The 17,749-nt window shown below is 36.4% G+C and overlaps 1 protein-coding gene across 15 annotated transcripts in view; it reads left to right on the top strand.

The window, feature by feature from the left end:
- Window positions 1-231: 231 nt before the first annotated feature.
- PDLIM5 (PDZ and LIM domain 5) overlaps window positions 232-17,749 on the top strand; it is a gene marked incomplete at both ends in the record, with an annotated part of 222,160 nt that continues 204,642 nt past the window's right edge. For all 15 annotated transcript variants that reach the window (XM_080698083.1, XM_080698095.1, XM_080698094.1 and 12 more), the window contains one exon: window positions 232-327. In XM_080698083.1, coding sequence (XP_080554209.1) covers window positions 232-327 — 96 coding nt within the window. The remainder of the gene's footprint in view (window positions 328-17,749) is intronic.

Here is a 17,749-nt window from a genome sequence, read left to right as displayed (position 1 = left end):
CTAAGTTGCAGAGGGCCTCACTAAGTAGCTGAGGCTGTCTGCAAACCGCGATCCTCCAGTCTCAGCCTCCCAACTGTTAGGATTACAAGTGTGCGCCACCACGCCTGGCTTTGACTTTATATTTAAATAGAGATATATAATAGGGTTTCCAATAAACATTTTTCTTAACCATTTGATTTTCCTTCACAGATTCATTCATTTCCTGGCATTGAACTTTGAGCCATTAGAACCATGAGCAACTACAGTGTGTCCTTGGTTGGCCCAGCTCCCTGGGGTTTCCGGCTGCAAGGTGGCAAGGATTTCAACATGCCCTTGACAATCTCCAGTGTAAGCACATGTTACCAATTTTGTTACAGATATTCATTCAGTAATTTGTCCTAGACATTTCAGAGCTGAATTGTTGAATTCTTGACCAGTACTACATTTACTACAATTGTTGGTAGGGTATGGTTTCAGCAGATTTAGTTATGGTGAAGGATGTGGGTGGGGAAGGCACGTAAGAAGGATATGGAATCTCCTCCACATTAGCAGAATTAAAGTAGAAAAACATTTAACTAGTGAGAAGACTTTACATTTTTTAACTGCTCCCAATTTGGGGAATTCTCTTAGCCTTATTTCTTCATATGCTTTCACTGTGACATTTTTATGGTTCTTTTTAGCTCCAAAAGCTATATTTTATTAAAAAGCATTGATCAAGATTAAACAAAATCACTGTTTTTGGCATTATTTCCTCAGATCATTTTCTGGTGGAAGTGATGATTGACCATAAAAAATGGCTCCAGACTGCTTAATGTTGGAAAAAAAAAATAAAGGGTTTAGATATTCAACTAGTCTGCCTATGAATAATTGAGATTTGACCTTTTATCTCATTATGGATTTAGTTGAATATGTCCTGTATATTTCCATTTTGGTACTAGGAATTGAACCCAGGGGCTTTCTACCTCTGAGCTACATTCATACCCTATTTTACTTTTTGAGTCTCACTAAGTTTCTTAGAACCTCCTAAATTCCTGAGGCTGGCTGCAAATCTACAATCCTCCTGTCTCATCCTCCAAGTACTGGGATTATAGATGTGTGCCACCAAGCCCATCTCTCTGTATATATTGTAACAATATATTTTCACTATGATTGAAATATTGATGAGAATAATTATAGCGTCCATTTTTTGAGGCTTGACTGTGTGTCAGGTACTGTTTCAGTCACCATCAGTAGGTAATTATTACTACTAATCACTTATAGCTTTATCTAGAGGACTTTTTTGTATTCAGATAAAAATGAATATCTATTTTAAATTTGTCTTTAACTAATACATAAATCTATAAAAATTATACATATTAATGGATACTATGTAATATTTTGGCACATGTATATGTTGCATGTTTAAATCATATTAAACATACTTATCTCCTCAAACACTTATTGTTTCTTGATTGTGAAAAATTTTCAAAATTCTTTCTTCTGGTAAATATGAATTTCTACTCTTCTTTTACTCAGAGAGTAGCCATGTACAATTCAGTATGATGCTTTTTTCTCAATAATTTGTCATAGAGAACTTTCCTTATGAATAATCAATTCCCTACTGAAGGGCATTTATGTTGTTTCCAGTATTGCTATTACAGACAGTACTGTAGTAAATACTATATAAGATGTACACCTACATACATGAGTGTATGTCATTTTAAGAAGTCATGCCATCTTATATGTGCATGAAATGCCTATTCTTGCTCCTTGTGCCCCAGTCCCAGTCTTACCAAGAACTTTGGGGTTTTTCCAAGTGCTCTAAATGCCCCATCTTATTTAATTCTCACACCAATCTGAAGTAATGGTATTATTTCCATTGTGCAAAACTGCTGTGAGCTCAGGGCTTGTGGAGAAGAGCTGGCCTTCAAGGACTTGTGCTATGGTCCCTGCTTAGTAATTTACTTTATTTTAAATTTAGATATTTTAAATTTGTTGATTCAGTCTATAGAAGGCTATAGTTTTGTTTAATTATATATATATATATATATATATATATATATGTACGTACATATGTGTGTACATACTCTATATCTTATAGTATCCAGTTATATTTTGAAAGGTTAAAAGTAAGTTTCTCATACTTGCATATAATCCTGTTAAAATACCGCAAATCCCTTTTTACTAATGGGCTTTTCATTGTTTCTTGGCTGTGGATTTTCAAGTAGTTATTGTTAATTCATTACCAGTGTTTTCCTTCAATTGAACAGATTTCCAAGTCCCCCACCCACCTTGGTACTAGGGATGGAACCCATGGCCTCTACTAGGATAGGCATGGGCTCTGTACAAATGAACTACATCCCTAGCCCCAGCCAGCATCTTAAAGGCCTGCTTTGGCTTGGTGAATACTGAAGTGTGAATTATCTTAGCCAGGTATGGTGGCACACTTCTGTAATCCCAGTACTTGGGAGGCTGAGACAGGAGGATCAAATCCAGCCAGCCTCAGCAATTTAGCAAGACCTTGATTTAAAATAAAAATGCCTGGGAGTGTATCTTGGAGGTAGAACACCCCTGGCTTTAATCCCTAGTACCAAATAATAAAATAGAATACATTTATACATACGTACATACATACATACATACATACATACATACAATGTATTTCACATGTGAAGTACCCATGTGAAAACTTGTGTTTTCATCCTGTTTGAGTGAGGCAATGTTTTTCTTCCACTGAAGATGTAAAGACAGAAAAGTGTCTGTGTTGATTTTTTTTTAACATTCTTTAATACTAAGTATTAGTTTCTTACTTTGTTTTAATGAACGAAAACTATTGCTTAGTTTAAAATGCTTCAGTTTTTGCTGAAAAAAGTCCAGAAACAGATTGGCATCTAAATGAAGTAAGCATAATCATACTTTGTTCTTCAATAATAGAGATATAAATGGCATATGTAAATTGTGTGGTACCATGCCTTTAAAAAGTTTTCTGTGCTTCAGTTCCCTGGCAGACAGTTTGAGGTGCTAGCTCTATGTTGTGATGCTGATACAACGGAACACTGTGTACATACATACGTGCCCTCCCCTGGCACAGAGAAATGCTTTCCTTGTGTAGACACAGTGCTAATTAAAGAATTTTGAACATACTGATTAAAAGAGACTATGGTAACAAAGCTGCTGAGTTATTTCTGTTCTCTTACAAAAGTCTCTGCCATCTCCTGTGACCTTTTGGGGCCTTGTGCAGTGGGGCATGCAATTCATTTTGGACTGGAGAGGATTGGAAAGGGAGGGGGAAGAGAGAAGGGAATGTTGGCTCAACTGGGCTGCTAGGCCGTTGGCCTTTCATTATAGTTATTTTTAACCCCTTGTGTGGTTAGTTTTAACATGCCTAATAACATTGCTTAATGAAGATTGGTGCCTAATAACTAATTTATATTGTGGTAAGATATTTTTCTTTTTTATTGGTGCTTTGAACTCTTTTTTAAATATGTTTTTATAGCTGCATTGTAGTCTACCATCATAATGTAGTTCAGAGTGATAGGGACATACATGTTGTGGTTTTTTAATTATGCTTTTTCTGCTTTATTATATAAAATTACTGTGATGTTTTTCAGTGATCATCTTTCTTTAATTAATGGTATCAAGCAATTAAAACTGGAAACTTGTGCTTTAATGATTCTTATTGTAATGATGCATATGAAATTCTTAGCAAGATTTGGCACACTTTATTCTCTCAATTGTTACCATTTATAATAAATAAACTTAAAGTAAAATTTAGAGATTTTAAACACTAAGTCTCCCATAGTTTAGGAAACCATAAGCAGTGTTTTTTATTTTATTTTATTTTATTTTTTTATTTATAGTCCACTGAAATTGGAAAAGGAAAAAAAAATCAGAAGTTTGTGCTTGGTTAGAAATCCACATCTTTATTTTTAGAGTTCAAAAGTACAATTTTTCCTTTGATCAGATATTATGTTGAACTCTAAGGAACCATTTATACATATATTTTTTATAACCTTGGACCTCTGGAGTATCAAGTTGTGTTTTGACATAAGTCACTGGCAGTGACTTGAATATTCTTTTTTTTGAGATTGTGTTATATATGAATATGCTGAACATAACTTGCTTCATGAAGAATACAGGCTAAAAATTTTAACACTTCACTCACACTTATCTGGAGTGTATAGATTTTTTTTGTACTATTGACAATATAATGGGATTGGCAGTTTCTTCTTTTTAAAAGGGTCTTCAGACTATGTGGTCACGTGTCACTGTATCAGTTTACTACCCTTAAAATGGAGTCCTGGCTACAAGAGTTTGCAGGCTGTCTTTTTATGACCCTGTATTTATGGGAACTGCCCTGAAGCCATGGAATGTGGGGATGGGTTTCATTGTAGCAGTGTGGGTTTATAGGTCATTGTCAGTATATTTTATAAGAAGAAATGAGAGACTTGCACAGTTCAAGGCTATATTTTAGCAAGTTGATATTCCTCATGATGGAGTTATGAGAAAGATTAGATATTTGTTAGTAGCATCTTTTAATTTGAATATCCTAAAGTTGAATACTCTGCTGTGTGTTATTTTCTGATATATAACATTAGAGCCTTTTTCTTCACTGTTAGTATTTGAGTTTCCTGAAAATGATCTCCCAATTCTCCATGAATACATGAACACATTGTAGTCATTTCTTTAGCAGGTAAGAATGCGCTCAGACTTTTTTGTCTGTCTGTGTGTGTGGTGCTGGAGATTGAACCCAGGGGCATTCTACCTCTGAGTTATACCCCCAGTCCGATTTCTTATTCTTTATTTTGAAACAGAGTCTCACTAATTTGTGAAGGCCTCTCTAAGTAGCTGAGGCTGTCACTGTGATACTCCTGTTTCAGCCTCCCAAGTACTGGGATTACAAACATGCACCACCACACCTGGCTGAGGTCAAACTTTTTAATAAACAATAATGAGTTTGATGCTCAGGAGTTAAGGGAAGATAAATTGCTTCAAGCTCAGACAAAATTTTATCTAGATTTGAAAGGCAGAAGAAATTTACTATTTCCTGGAGTTTGGAGTCCTGCTGGGAAATAAAACACAAAACAGAGACAGACAGAATTGTGAAACACTTTGATAAAAATTTGTTTATTCAGTAGGTAGAGAAATAATTCCTAGAAGCCATTGAAGAAAATGCAAAGTCCTGGGGAATACAAAGGTTGGACAGTAAAGAAATAAGCAGCATGCTACAGAGCTCTTAGAGAGTGTCACAAGTGTCTCATGAGAGAATATTTAATGAAATGATAATGAAACTGGCAAGTTTCAGTGGCTGTGAATCTTTTTTATTTGTAGGGATGGACTTCCTTCAAAAGGAATTAATTGAACTGATCCTCGAAGGAGGGAATTTGAACAGCCCTAAGACAACATTTCTCGTTAGTTTCCTAGTGCCTAGTGCCTAGTGAAGATGAAGACTTTGCTTACCATTGCTTGAGTCATAGAAAAGCTGTGAATGTAGTTGAGTAATTCTGCAGACATGCCAGCTGTAGAGTTTCCCTCCTGGAGGAGGACAGAACCACTTTCAGTCTTTTCAAGCTGAAATGGAAGAACTATCCTACCTTGAATAAATGGGCCCATTGTTAATTTTAAGCTGTTGAGTATTTTCTTTTACATTCCCTCCCAACTACCCTGTCATTATGCCAAGTTAGAAAGTTAATTTAGCTTATGTAAGTACATGATGTATATTTCACATGTATATTCACTTTATGCTTTTAAAACATTAATTGCTTTTTGTATGGGGCTAAGAGACATGCCTTTCCCAATGTGCAGTTTTCTGTCTTTTGTGGTCACAGTGTGAAGAATTGCAAGACAATTCTGATAATATTTTACTGGCCTATCATTAGCAAAGAAAAATACCAGTATGTTTTATTACAAATTAGTACTTTTAGAAATTGGCCTATTTGATTTAAAGTTGGCGTCTGTGGGGAAGTTATTTTTCAAAAGGAGTTTTGCTAGAAGGTACAACTTTTGTATCTCTCAGAGTAAAACAATGCTGTGGGGTTTAGGGAATGTAAGAGCAGCATGTTTTCATATCACCAATTCACCTACTCATAATATGTATAGTGTTACCTACTTGAACTGAGATTAAAGATTGAGATGAAAGCCTGTGGACTGATTTTCGGTTATTTTTGCAAGCATTGGAGGCACAGAGCTCGTCTTTATGATGGTTGTTGGTTTGGGTGCATGTAAATACACAGTTAACTATTTGTCTTTGTCCATGACATCCTGTTTGCATTATTTCTTACTCAGATTCCCATATTCTTATGACCAGTCCTATCTTTTCCCCCCCAATTGCAATTGCATGGAGAAATCTAATATGAAGAAGCAAATGTCGCTCTGGACAAAAAAGGAGTTCCTTTCATGTCTAGTAAGGGATTATTATATTTCAGTTTTGGCAGGTAAGAGAGACTCTAGGCCTTAATTTCTGTTTTAGATATATAAAATATTGAATATAAAATTTTTTACAAAATGAGACACTAACATGAATTACCAATATATGCACACATTTGTAAACAAATGATATAAAGGGAGTAAAAAGAAACATTAGTTTAAGTTACTAAAAAGTTGTAGTTGTGGAATCTACTTTTTTTTTTTTTTTTTTTTTTTTTGGTGGTACTAGGGATGGAAACCATAGGCATTCTACCTCTGAGCTATACCCTCAGCCCTTTTTGTATTTTGTTTTGAAACAGGTTCTCCTTAGGTTCGGAAAGCCTCGATAAATTGCTGAGGCTGGTCTTAAACCGTCAATCCTCCTGTCTCAGCCTCCCAGGTACTGGCATTACAGGTGTGTGTCACTGTACCTGGCTTCCACTGATTCTTCAGGTATTCTAGAATGCAGAGCCATTGTGCATTCCTGTTGAGAAGGCAGGTTTGTTTTTTAATTGACTGGGAAAATCACATTATTTCTTTTGATAATGAACTGAATGGACAAAGTAGTGGATATTGAGTGAATATTTGTAGTTAGGTTTAGAAGAATTTTTTATAATGTTAAAATCAAATTTCTCAAATCGCATACTCCCCACCCCTCCATCTTCACTTTCTTTCCTACTGGATAAATGGAGTCATCTACCGTTTTATATTCAGATTTCTTTGCTACTGATGTTTGGTCACTCTTTTTGTGTGGCAGTTATTGGAACAAAGTTCATCAACCTTGGCATTTAGTAATCTGGAAGGGCTGAGCAATTGTAGCAAATATCCTTGATCGGCCTAGATAGAAGAGTATGAAATAACCTGGGGCCATTAATAGAAGAGAACGAAAAAGTTAGCTGCAAGGAGAAAAAACAGGGGACAATTTTTAGGAGGCCATACTGGAAGCAGTTATTTACTTGAGCTAAATTTGGCACTTAAGAAATCTGTTTAACCATAACTCTTCATCCCTCCCTGCTTTAAAAGTTTCTTTTTTTTTTTTTTTTTTAAGGTAAGACATATGTTCCAAAATTCAAAAGATACAGTAAGGTATAGAGAGAAGAGTCTCATGTTGCTCTCCCATTGCTTTCTGAAACAAAATTTAGGAATTTTTTTGTGTATTCTTCCAGAGATAATCTATATAAATATGTCTAAATAGGTATATATCCTCCTCAACCCATTCTCAACACAAATACTCATTTCCTTTAGGAAAAAACTTTTTTTTTTTGGTACTGGGGATGGAACCCAGGGGTAGTGTACTTCTGGCTCCACCCCCAGCCTTATATTTTAGTCTTTTTTTTATTTCTTGAAACAGGGTCTCACTGAATTGGAAAGGGCTTCGCTAAGCAGCCGAGTCTGTCCTCGAACTGTGATCCTTAGGTCTCCGTCTTCCAAATGCTGGAATTACAAGCGTGCACCACCATGCCCAGCTCATACTTTTTGACAATTTTTTCTCTTAACCCAATATGAGTAAATATATTTTTATTTTTAAAATAACTTCTTTATGTTTGGATTTGTCATGATTTGTTTAACTAGTTCCTATTGATGGACAATTAGGTTCTTTCTGGAATTTTGCTTCTGCTGACACTGTAATTTTTACATGAACATGCACATATGCACCCGTGAGAATATTTTTCAGATAAATTCCCATTTCTAGAAATTAACTTGCTGAGTCAAAGGGTTTGTACATTTGTAATTTTGATTGATATTGTTAAATATCTGTGGAGATACTCCTACCTTCTTATGAGAAGGCCTATTTCCCCATACCTGTGCTAGCATGAGTTCAACAGACTTTGATCTTTCCCTATCAGATGGGCCAATTTCCACCTGTCACCTTTTTACAGGACTTAATTAGTAGTGTTCTATCAAGGGTTCACCATGTTTCAGACTGGCTCATTGTTTTCCATTTTGTGAGAGAATTTATGAAATAAAGATGTGCTGCCCTTCTTTAAATGATACCATGAATTTCTTAGGGTAGCTGTTTTTTTTAAATCCCTTTACCCAGAGCTTTTATATTTACTCATTTATGGTACTGGGGATTGAACCCATGGGCGTTGTCCCTCTGAGCTGTACTCCCAGCCATTTTTATTTTTTGTTTTGAAACAAAGTCTTGCTAGGTTGCTGAGAATCTACCTCAATTGCTGAGACTTGTCTTAATCTTCAGTCCTCCAGTCTCAGCCTCTCGGGTGCTGAGATTACAGTCATGCTCCACATGCCTGGCTTCCTCAAGCTTTTATCAATAAATGATTTCCCATTTGTAAATGGACTTCCTCTTTATGTTAACATATTACTTCCAATTACATGGCGACATTTTTTTTTGTGAAACAATTTTTGGCATATAGCTATCATGGACTTTTAAAAAATTAAGCAGTTCATACTTAATAGATTCATTGTTGTTACTTTTGGAGTTTTTCCAGTAGCCTGATATACTATATGGCTTTGAATCCTCGTTTTCCTTAGCTCCTTTTATATGATGTGACTAGGAGCCTGACCATTATGAGGTGTTGAATACGGTTGTGGGACATGCTAAATTCCCTCTTATGAGACTTATTGTTTTTTTATTATCAACATTTATTAGCTAGTGGAGCTTAACTGAAGTCACATATGTTTATAGAGTATTCCACAGCCTATGGAGTCAGGCAGTGTGAAGGCATACTATGTATGGCACAATATTTTACTTCATTTTAGCCAGGTACAAGCAGTAGAGTATGTGTTTAGTAACCATGGTCACAGAAAAAAGAGTAAAGATGCCTGGGCTGTTTGTATTTTATTTGGTAAAGATGAGTAAGGAGGAATTTCCCTTTAGTTATATTGCTGGGGTTTTTTTGGTGGTACTGGGAGTGGAACCCAGGGGCTTTCTTCCTCTGAGCTATCCTCCCAGACCTATTTTATATTTTATTTGGAAACAGGGTCTCACTAAGTTGATGAGAGCCTCACTAAGTAGCTGAGCCTGGCTTCGAATATGTGCAATCCTCCTGTCTCAGCCTCCCAAGTGCGGGGATTACAAGCGTGAGCCACCACGTCCGGCTTACATTCCTTTGTTTTGAACTTGGTTAAAATTTGCCTCATTTCTGTGATTTGTTGAGTGTTTTACCCTCAAGAGTTAACAGTAGCCAGCATAGTTCATGATAATTGTCCCAGGTAAATTTTAATTTTCCAAAAGAGGAGGTAGTCATTTTAATGACATTTAACAATTGAACACCATTTTAAATCCTTGAATCCAAGGATTTAAGAGTTGTGACTGAGTTCTTTGGAAAATCTTTGATAGTCAACTTTCTGTTAGGATAACAAATACCTGATATGATCAACCTATAGAGAAAAAAGTTATTTTGGTAGACAGATTCCAAAGGTTTCAGTATATGATTGGGTAGACTGCTGCTTTTAGGTCTCTGGTTAGAGGCCAGCATGTTATCTTGGGAACATATGGCATACATAACTGTTTTCCTCATGGTCTGGATGCAAAAGAGAGAGGAAGAAAAGGAGCTAGGGCCTCCAAATCACCTTCAAGTATATACTCCAGTGACTAGGAGATCTGCTAGGCCCTACCTCTTAAAGTTTCTTCTCTCAATAGTACCAAGCTTAGTAGCTTTTCATACATGGGCCCTTGGGGAACATTTAAAATCTAAAGTATAGCAGGATCTGATTAATAGCCTAGGACTTAAAAAAAAAATTGTGTGTGGTACTGAGGATTGAACTAGGAGCATTGTACCTCTGAGCTATACCCCGAACCCTATTTTTTTTTCCTTATTTTGAAACAGGGTCTCACTAAGTTGCAGAGGGCCTCACTTAAGTAGCTGAGGCTAGCCACAAACCTGGATCCTCCCGTCTCAGCCTCCCAAATATTGGGATTACAGGTGTGCGCCACAACACCTGCCTATCATAGCCTAGTATTTTTAAAATGATTTCTGAGATACTAACTTTCAGAAGAGGTAAAATTAAGAAATTTAATGAGGTAAAATAAAGAAGTTTAGCCAGAGGAGGTTGCAGATACGATTTGAAAATATTTTCCTTCTTGGGAAAAGGTACTGGAGAATAAATATCCTTTAGAAAACAAATGTTTTATCCTTTATTTAGGATACCTTAGAAGTATGTTGGAGGAAGAAGTCTAGATATAAATACCAGCAGTGGAAGATGTATAATTTTCATGAATTTGCTTATTCACTTGAAGAATTACTATGTTATTAACTTTAAAATATATAACAAGTGGTTCTTTTGGTCTTTTTATACTAGACATTTCTATTTTGTTTATATATACCTCTGCTTATTTTAGAAGAGTCTAGTTATATGGTATCTAGTTTTCAGAGTGATACTTTGATATTTTAGCAGATGGGTGCTTCCAAAATTCAATGTAGGGTTATCCCTGCTAGGCTGGCTCCTTATTCTCAGGCTGACACCTTGCCCAGGCAAGAATTTTAGACTCTTACATTTAATGCCTTAACTTCCTTATTTAAGAACTGTAAGCATTTCTCATTAGCTGTTCAATTATTGCCTAACTTTTCTGCCTGGCATCCAGGTTGCAAATAAATGGGCACATTTAATACAACTGATTTTATTATCCAAAATGCCAACTGTGAACCCTAAAGTCCTTGGTCCCATTTTTGTTCTTGTATACTACTTTTTTTTTCTTGTCATTTCAATGTCTAGGTAGTATTTTAGGTGTTTTGTACATGCTTGCTTATTTTGTCCTTCTATTAGCCCCATGTGGCAGTATGATTTTGAATATCTGGTTTATAGATGAAGAAATGGAAGGACAGAATGTTAAGTAATATGCCCAAAGTTACACAGCTAGTGATTGGTCAGACTCAGAATTAATCAAACTGAGTAGTAATAATGCTTTCAACCATTATAATCTGTTTCCTTGGAATAGATAACAGCCATCACCAGGGTCAGCCATGGACGTGTGCGCGCGCGTATGTGTGTGTTTGGTGTTCTCTGTGCTTCTTAAAGAATAGATGCTTTATGCCGGGCGTGGTGGCGCATGCTTGTAATTCCAGCATTTGGGAGGATGAGACCTAAGGATTGGGGTTCACGGACAGCCTCAACTACTTAGTGAGGCCCTCCGAAACTTAGACCCTGTTTCAAAATAAAGAATAAAAATAGGGCAGGGGGTGTGGTTCAGAGGTCGAATGCCCCTGGCTTCCATCCCCAGACCCACAAACAAAACAAAACAAAACAAAACAGAATAGATGCTTTAGAATCCAAAGTTACTGTATATGAGAATAACTGAGATTACTAAGAGAAAATTATGATTGGTTTCTATACTAATTATCAAAATTAGCAATGAGATTTTAAAAGTGTTGATCCTAGAACTTTGCATTTAGGATATTTAGTGATTCATTATTTTATATTAACACGCTTTCTAGGTTTTTCTTATATATACTAGTTGGGTTCCATTTTATATACGGATGTTTGGGAACCATATATAGCCTTGTGTTCTTAAAGTTATTTTTTATTTTAGAGCTCATTGCAGCAAAGAGATCAAGGCTCTTAACTTGGAATCTGAACTGCCATGGACTAAAATAAAGTGACAGATTTTCTTTTCTCTTAACAACCAGTGTCTTTTCTGTTTCAGAGTTCAGTTGCCATAGGTCAAACTTTTTTTTTGTAAATAGATGGCAGTTTAATAACATATGTCAAGCTTTAGTTATCTTTATGATGCTGTAGGCATCTTTGAATACTAAATTTGCAAAAGGATTCTGGAAGAATTCTTAACTATACTAGGTTTTGTTATATAGCTCATGATTTAGCTAAAATGGCTACATTAAGTAAAAAAAAAGTCTGGTTTCAGTCTCTTTGTGTGTGTGTGTGTGTGTGTGTGTGTGTGTGTGTGTGTGTGTGTGGTACTGGGGATTGAACTCAGGGGCATTCTATCTCCAAGCTACATTTACAGCCTTATTTTTTTATTTCTTAATTTGAAACAGGGTCTCACTAAGTTGTGGAGAGCCTTACTAAGTAGCTGAGGCTGGCTGTGAACCTGTCATTCTCCTGTCTCAGCCTCCTAAGTACTGGGATTGTAAGCATGCACCACCACGCCCGGCTCTAGTTCCGGTCTTTTTAAGGTCAGAGAGACAGTTATTATTTTTGGTCTCTATTAGATTTCACAGTAGTAAGTGGTTTAAGTACAGCTAAATAGGTTATATACTTCATTAAACCGTGAGCCTCTCTCACAAGTTAGAAAACCTACACTGAGTCCTATTTGTCCCAATTTCCTTCAAATTCCAGTACACATTCAATAACTATTGTAATGATCATAATGAAAATAGGGGATAATAAGAAGCTGGTTTGTAACTATAATTGAGTTTCTTCTAGATTTATTACTATACATAATTGATAGAATTAACTGACAAAGTATTTTGGTTTTCCTCATTTTTAGTCTTAATTAGGGTTTACATTTCTAGGAATGCCCTAGAGGGTAAGTTGTTTACCCATATGTCAGCTAGAATTTGCTTTCTGTATACTTGACCCAACAGCTTTACTTTTGTCCTTTAGTGTCATACACCACCAACATGCATGCTTGCACATTACAGCCTTTCAGACAGCTGAATGAGTTATATTGTCTTTTCAGTCTTGTTTGGTATTCTCTAGGAAGCCACTTCTTCAAATATTTTTCTCATGGTAGTTTATTCATCTTCACACCCTTAGCCTTTATTTACCTTTAAAAATAGCTCCATTTTACTGGGTGAGGTGGCACACGCTTGTAATCCCAGTGCTTGGGAGGAGGAGACAGGAGAATCACACAGGTTCGAAGCCAGCCTCAGCTACTTAGTGAGGCTCTCAGCAACTTAGTGAGACCCTGTTTCCAAATAAAATATAAAATAGGTCTGGGAGGATATCTTGGAGGTAGAAACGCCTCTGGGTTCCACCCCCAGTATCCCCCCCCCACCACACACACACAGCTACCCTTTTAAGTGTCTCATTTTGTTAACTTTCAGAACTATAGCACATATGTTAAGCCCTATGCAGAAGTATAGTTATTAAGTAAGAATACTGATTTTTGTGTGATTGGATAGTGAGGAACTTGACAGAATTTTCACTGTTTGCTCTCTATGCTTTTGTATAGTTTTCAAACCAGATGTAGCCTATCCTAGATGTAAATTCAAGCTTATCTGGACATACATGGAGGCTAGGAGAGCTTAAGAGTGGCGGGCATATTTGTGTCCACAGTTTGCATGAAAGATAAAGGATACTCAGAAGAAAAAATTCAGGAAAGCAAGATTTGAGTTATAATTGAGCTTAGTCCTTGGAGATTTTTGTTAATAATTGCTTGTTACATTTTAGGAGAGATGGGAACGAATTTCTGGAGCTGCCTTTTTCTTCAATGGGCAAGATCTCTATGAGGAAATGTTAACACATACTTACTGATCTTTTACTATGTAGTAGGCCTTGGGTATAGAGAGCGATCTTCTTTTCCTTTCTTCCTTTCTTTTTCTATTGAACACAGGGCTTTGCACATGCTGAGCAAGGGCTCATCACTGAGATACATCCCCAGCCTGAGGGTGGTTTTTCATTTACTGACATAAGAATACATAGAACATGACATAGAATATAGGCGGGAGCTTGGAGGTAGGAGAGGATGTGTTGTTGGTTTTGCATATCAGCAGATTTTGCAGCAGTGGATTTAACCAACCATGAAAAGAAATTAAGTATGTATTAAGCAATTATAAAATTTTATCATTATTTTCTAAGCAATACAGTAAAACAATTATTTATATAGCATTTATATTGTATTAGATTTTATAGGTACTTTAGATGTGATTTAAGTATTTAGGAGGTCATGTGTAGGTTTATGAAAATGCTGTGCCACTTTATGCAAGGAACTTGAGTGTCTGCTGATTTTGGTATTGATGAGAAATCCTGCAAGCAATCCCATGGATATCCAGGGATGCTGTATATGTAATCAGATCTAGGAAAGGAAAAGACATGCTTATGGCCCTAAAGCCTGTGTGAAGATAGCAGGAAACTTTTAGACTGGGATATATAGAAGATGACACAGAAATAACAGTGACGTACAGAATTTACTGTACCTATATCTGGGGATGGAGCCATATAGCCAGTATCTATTGAGCACTCACAATGTTATTGGTTCTCTGTTCTAGGCACTGAAAATATAAAGACAAGTAGAGCAAGGTTGTAAGCTTTATATTCTAGTGAGGGGAACTGATAATTCACAAGTAAATAGGTTATATATTAAAGAATAATTGGGGGAAGGGGATGGGTGTCTGGTGGTACAAGTCTTGCGTTAGGCTAGGCAGACCAGACAGACCCTCGGAGTGAGAAGGCAACATTGGCTAAAGAGTAGGAACCAATTATGGGAGAGAAGAGGGGATCACACTGCAGGCACAGAGAACAGCAAGTGCAGTGGCCTTGAGTTTGGAAGGAGCTTAACATAGTTAAGAAATAGAAAGGGTGCCACGTGATGGGAGTGTAGAGAGTGAGGGAAAAGTGAAGAGAGATGAGGGGAAGGAGGTGTGTGCAGTCCTGAACCAGCGATAAAGAGGCTCATGGTAGCGATGAAGATAACGTTGGGGGCGAGCGTAGGACAATTTCTGGGCATTTAAACTGGATTCAGATTCCCTTGGATGAGCTGAGTTTAGAGAGAGTAGGTTCCTGTTGTGGTTTTATCTTACCTACAGGCTGGTGGTAAATTGCTCTTGATAGAAATTCTAGGGGAAAAATTCCAGGGGAAGAATTTCAGATTTTAATTTAATTTAATTTAATTAATTAATTTTTTTGGGGTGATCCTGGGGTTTCTGGAAGCCCTTCTACCTGCGGGCTATACTCCCAGACCTCTTTTTTATTTTTGGAAACAGGGTCTCTTAAGCCAGCACTGCTGGCTTCGAACCTGCGCGATCCTCCTGTCTCTGCCTCCCAAGCGCGGGCATTACGAGCGTGCGCCACCCTGCCCAGCCAGATTTTTACTTTTTTGAGCAAAGGAATAATTGTATAGCCTTTCAGTGTGATTATTCAAAACTAAAAATAAATAAATATGTAAATAAAATCCAAAACAAAAACCCTCATTTTAATATGTGTTTGTTTGAAAGTTATTTGGAGTTTAACACATTCATGCATATTTTTCATTGCTATTTGCACACTGATTACATGTTTCTATTTTGTGTTCTTTTAAATTTTTATCATAAGAAGCAGCTTGTCTCCCAGATGGCTTCTGTTTTCATTTCCTTGTGATGCCATGACCTTTTCTACTTTAATAAAGAAATGTTGCATACACATTTAGGAGTTGTTTACAAATTACTCTGGCAGTGCACTTGTTAGAGTCTGCCTCAGAAACAAAGTGAATGTTAGGATGTTTATCCTAGGTCACTGTGTTGAGCTGAACAGTATTTTGGTTTTTTTTTTTAATTTTTATTTTTGGTGGTACTGGGGTTCCTGGAAGCCCTTCTACCTCCGGGCTACACACACAGACTTATTTTATACTTTGTATTTGGAAACAGGGTCTCTTAAGCCAGTGCGGCCAGCTTCAAATCTGCGGGATCTTCCTGTTTCTGCCTCCCAAGCGCAGGGATTACAAGTGTGGGCCACCACGCCTGGCCAAGCTGAACAATATTTTTAAATATGCCTGTTTTTTCAAAAGAATGTTATAGCCCAGGTTGGTGGTGCATACCTGTAATCTCAATACTTGGAAGGCTAAGATAGGAAGATCCCTCGATGGAGGTCAGCCTCAGCAGTTTAGTGATAACCTGTTTCAAAACAAAACAAAACAAAACAAAAGGAAGAATGTTTAATGTGTTGGTTAGTTAATATACTCAAGGCTACTTATGAGTTCCCTTTTGGGATCCCCCCCCCCCCTTTAGCGCTCTAGAAAAGGATGTTTAGGAGATCTAGTAGGTATTTCATTTCTGCACTTTCAGAAAGATCATTTGATTAGTGTTCATATCTAAAAGAAGAAGGCGTATTGATAGTTGATACTTTAATAAATACAGATTTTATTTCTTGAACGCATAATGGACAGAAGTATTATTTATATCACATAGGTATAGTTCCACAGTTGTAAATAATAATACTTACATTATGGATTAGTATGTGTTATAACTTCATACTTTATGTTGAAGATTTGATTTTTATAAATTTAGGTATGTATTTTACCTATGGGTTGTACTTGCAAAATAATGCTTTGCAAACCTATTTGTGAATTATCTGTATCACATTATATATATTTTAAATAATATACTATGTAAAATATTCTTTAAATTATTTGTTAATGATTTCAAGGTATAAAGGAATAGTAATTAATTTCTGGACCTAAAACAACTTCAGGTGACTATGCTTTCATGATAATGGTCAAATATCTGTGAATATTTTATTATCAAAGCCAAACTATTGGTGTTGTCTATTTTATTTATTTATTTTTATCTTAAAGGCTTTTTCCCTCTAACATTCCTTTTGAGGGTTATATTTTTATTGGACTGTATTCTATATGCTATTTAGTTATTATAAGTGCCAGCTTTGAAGGAGAGAGAGAGAGATTTATTGATTGATCTGGCTCTATAAGAAACTCTTTGTATATATGGGCAACTATAAATTACTTAGTGGTGCTCCAGATTTTACCTGTCATATAAAGGTAAAAGTAATATTTACAGCCGGGCGTGGTGGCGCACGCTTGTAATCCCCCGCTTGGGAGCGCGGAGACAGGAGGATCGCACAGGTTCGAAGCCAGCCGCACTGGTTTAAGAGACCCTGTTTCCAAATAAAAAGTATAAAATAGGTCTGGGAGTGTAGCCCGGAGGTAGAAGGGTTTCCAGGAACCCCAGTACCACCACCACCAAAAAAAAAAAAAAAAAAGTAATACTTACACCATTAATTTGTTAAGCGAATTAAGTAATTCAACACAAGTGAAGTTCTTAGGACAGTGCCTAAGACATGGTACGTACTCAAGTAAGTAAATAATAACCTTAACTCAGTTAAGGTTATCAAATTACAATAATTATTACATGATAAAATGAATATTTACTAGTAATATCTTGATCAAGTAGTTTTGAAACTATTGAAATGTCTCAAGATTCTTCATTTCTTAAATAATAGCATTTTAAAAATTCAGTTCTAATCCTGTTAGGGTAGTGCATACTTGTAATCCCAGTACTTGGGAAGCTGAAACAGGAGGATTGCAGGTTTGTGGCCAGCCTCTGCTACTTAGTGAGGCCTGCTGCAACTGAGACCCTGTCTCAAAATAAAGAATAAAAAGTAGGATATAGCTTGGAGGTAGAATACTCCTGAATTCAATCCCCAGTTCTGCAAAACAAGAAAAAAAATTCAATTCTGGTTTTCTTTTTTGAAGGATATGTTAGAAGCACCATTCCTAACACACACACACACACACACACACACACACACACAC

Source organism: Muscardinus avellanarius (genome assembly GCF_963383645.1).
Source record: "Muscardinus avellanarius genome assembly, chromosome: 6".
Taxonomy (NCBI): Eukaryota; Metazoa; Chordata; class Mammalia; order Rodentia; family Gliridae; genus Muscardinus; species Muscardinus avellanarius.
Note: the sequence above shows the minus strand (reverse complement) of the source record. Positions and strands in the feature narration are given on the sequence as shown.